General features: G+C 38.2%; 1 protein-coding gene across 3 annotated transcripts in view; it reads right to left on the bottom strand.

Moving 5' to 3' along the window:
- Nucleotides 1–4,665: 4,665 nt before the first annotated feature.
- The window catches only part of Ascc3 (activating signal cointegrator 1 complex subunit 3), a 279,428-nt gene continuing 278,484 nt past the window's right edge, over nt 4,666–5,609 (bottom strand). For all 3 annotated transcript variants that reach the window (XM_021204568.1, XM_029542105.1, XM_029542106.1), the window contains one exon: nt 4,666–5,419. In XM_021204568.1, coding sequence (XP_021060227.1) covers nt 5,275–5,419 — 145 coding nt within the window. In that variant the 3' untranslated portion in view covers nt 4,666–5,274. The remainder of the gene's footprint in view (nt 5,420–5,609) is intronic.

Below are 5,609 nucleotides of genomic sequence, written 5' to 3'. Positions count from 1 at the left end.
TTTTTTTTTTGCCCAGTTAATAGCACTAGGCGTAGAATTCATCATAAGCTTTAATTGAACCAGAAGGTGGTTGGTTACTCTCAAAACATTAGTGCCACTATCACATAACTGGGCATAATTTGGTGCGTCAGTTGTTGTAGATCATAGGATTTACAGCTAAGTGAGACTGATCACATTTCTTCTACAGTGGTGACAGGGATGTATATGCCTGTGTGTACAGAGTTGAAGGTTTCAGGTAAAAAATGCTGTGATTTTTCTAGAAGAAATCTATTGAGTCAACTTAGTGTTAGTGTGCTCTAGATTCACTGTAATGATTAATCCTGCTATCAATGAGTGCATCTGTGAAGGTATTTTCAAGGATGATTATGACGGCTTTAATGTAACCCCAGCTTCCTGGGAGGCAGAGGATTACAAGCACTAGGCGTGATGGGCTGTAGAGTGAAGGTATCTTGTCCTGGCCCCTTCTAGTTTGTTGTTCTCTGATTCCTGACTGCTATGAACAGCAGCTCTGTTCTATTGCATTTTCTCTAGTATGGTGTTCTGCTCCATGACGTTAAATAAACAATGGAGCTAGCTTACCATAGACTGGAAACTCTGAAACCACACATCAAAATAAACATTTCTTCATCTTAAATTGTGATGGTATTTGTTACAGTGATGCTAAACTACTACATATCACATAGTTCATTGCTGGTGATACTGGGATATTTACTGAAGGAAGCCAGAGTTATTTTCTTTTCTTTAACAAAATTTCCAATGCAGTGGTCATCCTTGAAACCACTTCCACACAACCAATATACATGTATGTAACATTAATAAAGAAAAAAGGGTTATTGACTAGAGGGGAGATGGGCATGGGAGGGGTTGGAATGAGGGGAGCTGGATGGGCTAGAGGCAGAAAAGGGAGGAAGGAAATTGATGCAATTCTATTTCATTAAAAAACATTAAACATTCACAAATGTACAAAATATAAAAAATTATTAGCTCTTGGATTGTTTTACCCCTTTTCCAGAAAAATATATTCTGCCTCCTCCCCAAACTCTTCCCTTATCAACTCTGCATGCTAACCACCCTTGTGTCTTTTTTAAAAAATATTTTTAATGTTTAAAAACATATCAAGACAAATTTATGCAAATTTTTGGATATGTGACCTTCCCCTGGAGTGTGATCAGCATACCAGGGCCAGTTTATTTATTCACTGCCTCTTCTATTTTAATGGCTACTCAGGTTCATATTTCTTGCAATCTATGCCTTCTTCTTTAAATTTTTAAAGCAGTATTTTTACTTTTTATTTTTTGAATTGCATATAGTGTAATTTGAACATATTCATCCTGTCCTTAACTCTTCCTATAACTATCCTGTCATTCCACCCAACTTTGAGTGTCCCCTCTCATTGAGTCTAGTTGGTATATTCAACTTGAGAGTATTCCTGGACCAGAGTGTGGCTGACTTACAAAAAACCCTCCTCTTCCTCTAAATGATCAAATACCAGTAATGTATTAACTAGGTATGGATTTTGTGCCCACTTTTACTTTCTTTACTGAGATTTTTGTCTGGCTTGAGCTTTCACGGGTCTTTCTTACGTATGTTGTCATAATCACTGTAAGTTCATCTGTGCAACTGCCCTATTGTGCAGTTTTCCTGATGTTACTGATCACTACCGGTTCCTACTGTCTTTTCCTCTTCTCTTCCATGAAGGACCCTGGGCTTTGAGGAGTGTGGTATGTATGTAGGTCTGAGCTCTCTATAATCTCTCTCTTGTTAAAAAAAAGTCGATTTATTTCTTTATTTTATGTGGAGGAATGCTGTATTTGCATGTACACCCACATGCCAGAATAAGGCATCAGAACTCATTTGAAATGTAAATAAAGAAAATAATAATAATCCAGGTTTTATTCAAACTAAAGATATGGAGCTAAGAACCTCAGATGAGAGAAAATATGCTACATTTGTCTTTTTAGGTCTAGGTTGCCTCACTCAATATACTTTTTAGTTCTATCCATTTACTTGCAATACTCATAAGGTGTGCCTGTCCTTAAAGGTAAGATGTGTTTCCTATAGATAACAAATTATGTTTCTTGATCCATGTTTCCACCCTTTGTCATTTGATTGGAGATTCAAGGTCATAAATATTTAAAATTATTGAAGAAAAAAAAAAAAAAAAAAGAACTCATTTTAGATAGTTGTAAGCCATCATGTGGTTGCTGGGAGTTGAACTCAGGACCTCTGGAAGCAGCCAGTGCTCTTAACTGCTGAGTCATCTCTCCAGCTCCACAATCTCTTTTAAACAAATATTTTTAGCATTATTTGTGTGTGTGTGCGCGCATGCAAGTGCACACACATGTGCCATCAGAGGCACTTGATCTCATGTCCTCTGTAAGAACAATATATACTCTTAAGTGCTAAGCCTTCCAGCTCCACTCCAGTTTCTTATTCTCTGCATGTTGGCCAGTTGAAAGATTCTGTAGTAGTTGTTATTTACTGCAAGGAGAAGTTTCTCTGTTGAGGGCTGAAAGATGCACTGATCTATGGGTATAGCAATAAGTTATTAGGAAACATTTTAATAGCATGGCTATGTAGCAGAATAATAGCACTGGGTTCTCTTCCAGGGCTTATGACTTATGTAGCTACTGGGCCTTGGCCTCATTATCAGCACCAGGTATGGGTGTCATCTCATGGACTGGATCTCAAATACAATCAGAAAGTGGTTGGTTACTCCCATAACTTTCGGGCCACTACTGCACCAGCAATATTTTGTTAGGGTAATCACTGTTGTAGTTTGCAGGGTTCACAGCTGGGTGCGATGATGGTTGTTGTCTCCCATTGAACATTGGAGACAACAATGTTCTACTACAGTGAAGACAACCCAGTAGGAATGAAGCTTTCAGGTGAGTACCAGTTTAATTTCTTTATATTCTGTGATGTACATATGGCATTTTCTGCAATTGGATCTTACCATCAAGTTCTCAAGGGTAGCCAAGATTGGCAATATCCTGTAATACTTATAAATCTACATGGTTCCATTGACCAACAACTCAAAAGGAGGCAACCCATTCTTAGTACTGGGCTTTTCGTTTGCTAGCATGAGATGCCTAAGGGGTGGGAGTACTGTTTCTCTGTTGTACTGTAACTCTATTAAACCTCTTTATATTCGCCTATTTTAGGAAGAGCCTATAATATAATAAGTTTCTATACGACCTTTTCAAAATGCCCTTAGTAACAGATGTTCTTAGATGAAGTGAACTGTGGGTACTCAAAAAACCCACTCTATCAACTCACCATGCAGCATACTTTCACTCGAACTATTATATATAATGCTAACTACAGAAACCAGAGGAAATCAAATAATCTCAGTGTTGAGTGCAGGCTATTTCTCTGACTTGTTTATCAAGAAGGTTCAAAAGCCCCCTGCCTAAATGTGTTATAGCCCTTGCCTTTGCTTGTGGATCCAAACTTGAAGGTAAGATCCCATTGCTGAAGATATCACATATCATGGTTGTAGCACAGAAAAATGAAGCTAAACAGAACTGGAAGTTTCCTCCCTGCTTACTAGTTTTCACAATGTCGGAAGGTGCTATGCAGCCAGACGGTGGTGAAGTCATCAATGGTGTTATCCAGTGGTGTATCTTATGTACTATAATAACTAGCTGCCATGTAAAATATACCCACTGGTACAACAGTGGGATGACTTTCAGGAGGTAACCAATGGCTTTTTGTTTGGATCAGAAGGCAGCTTCACAGGAGGGAAGTCATGCCTGGTACCACCAGCTGTTCAAAAGCCCATGAGCTAGGCTCTGTAGAGAAATTACTACAATTACTACTGTTATTTGTTCAATGGACTTGAATTAAACTGCTTTCTAAATTCTTATGTTCAGCACTCATGAAAGCAGCTTTTAGCTTTTTCAACAAATAGTGATTTTTGTTAATCAATGTACTGAGAAGTGACTGCTGAGGACTTAGTCTTAACTGGGACAATTATATCACCCCTATGCTTTACAGGGATCATCATGGAAGAGGAGGCAGAAAAATCTAAGAGCTAGATGACGAGAAGAAGGGTTTTGACACACTATCTTCAAAGAATGATATGGCCATTATAACCATGAATTCACAGGTTGCATGCACAAGATTGTGTGCATCCATATTTAGTCATGGATGGAGGAGGGGCTCAGAAAGCCCTAGTCCTCGTTAGGGAGGCTGCTGATGCTGGGCAAGAGAGAGTCACTGTTGATCTTTCAAGCTCTCTTGGCTAACCTTAAACCCATGCTCATCTAGACAACTCTGGCCACATTCATTGCATTCACAAGACAACACGATAAGAAAGTAGGATGAGGACCAGCATGGAAGGAGGGTGATGGCAGTGGCCAGCATCTAAGATAGGACGGGACTGATTGTGAGCAGGATGCACTTTATACATGTAGCAAATCACCAAAGAGTAAAACTTAACAAAAAGAAACCTCTAACTTGCAAGATAGATCAATCTTTTCATCATTGTATGTTTTCTTAAAAAACAACCATCAACACAAAACACTCTGAAGTTGTAGGCCAAATTCTCCTAAAAATTAAGATGAGTAATTTTAAACACTGTTAAAATTCTTGGCCAGTAAAAGTGGTAAGAAAAGCAAACAGAGGATATAATGGAACAGGTGAAAAAAGGAGTAGCTTGTCTGGAAGGAACATTCTATATACTTTATTTCCACCAGTTACAGTGTTCACATTTTCCAAGATCAGTGTATGGTCTTTGAAAAATCATCAATGATCTCTGCAATATAAATTCATATCATATATTACTATCATTTATAAGAAATCTGTGAAGCTACTTCTATATGTGATCAAACCAAAGTATGAATTTTGCTAATAAGATCAACTTTGTATCACGTCATAGAATTATATATTTTAAATTGCTTAAACTTTTAACCCGTCACACCACAATGTAATTTTCCTTAGAAAAAGGAGTAGCTGGTATTCATGTAAACAGTACATCCTGAGATGCAAAGTTGATAACCCATAACTATCACCTCCAACACAGACAACTTAAAAATGATACTATATGCTTACTTATCTTACATAAATCTGTTACGAAAGGCAGCAGTTTCTAAAAGGCCTCTGTGGCTAACATTGCTGGAATCATTACTGCAGCCGCTGTCAATTTCCTAGTTGTTTTGAGGTTTGAAGTTGATTCTGTCAAGGCAGACACCAAGTAATTTGACTTGTCCACATGACTGAACAGTCAAGTCTCTCAGCCTCTTGTTCAAATGGCCTGTTTGGGTCAGGATACTACACTGCCAAGTCAGTGAAGATATCAGAGTCCTTTGGGTTGATCTGTGTAGAAATGTTTGCTTTTATGACATTGAGATGAATGTCATACTGCTGGTCTAGGCCGAGGTAACAGTCACTCATGAGATACAGGGTAAAGATATATCTGAAAGATAAAGACATGATATGTGTGAGTGAGAAGGCCTTTATGAAATGCATTACTGTATATAATATGTACCAATAAAAAAGTGGGAGATAAAATGTAAATTTGCAGCCACGTTTTCTCCTTCCTTCCTTCCTTCCTTCCTTCCTTCCTTCCTTCCTTCCTTCCTTCCTTCCTTCCTTCCTTCCTTCCT

This window comes from Mus pahari, chromosome 9 (genome assembly GCF_900095145.1).
Source record: "Mus pahari chromosome 9, PAHARI_EIJ_v1.1, whole genome shotgun sequence".
NCBI lineage: Eukaryota > Metazoa > Chordata > Mammalia > Rodentia > Muridae > Mus > Mus pahari.
The sequence above is the reverse complement of the archived record's forward strand: the minus strand, read 5'-3'. Positions and strand labels throughout refer to the sequence as shown.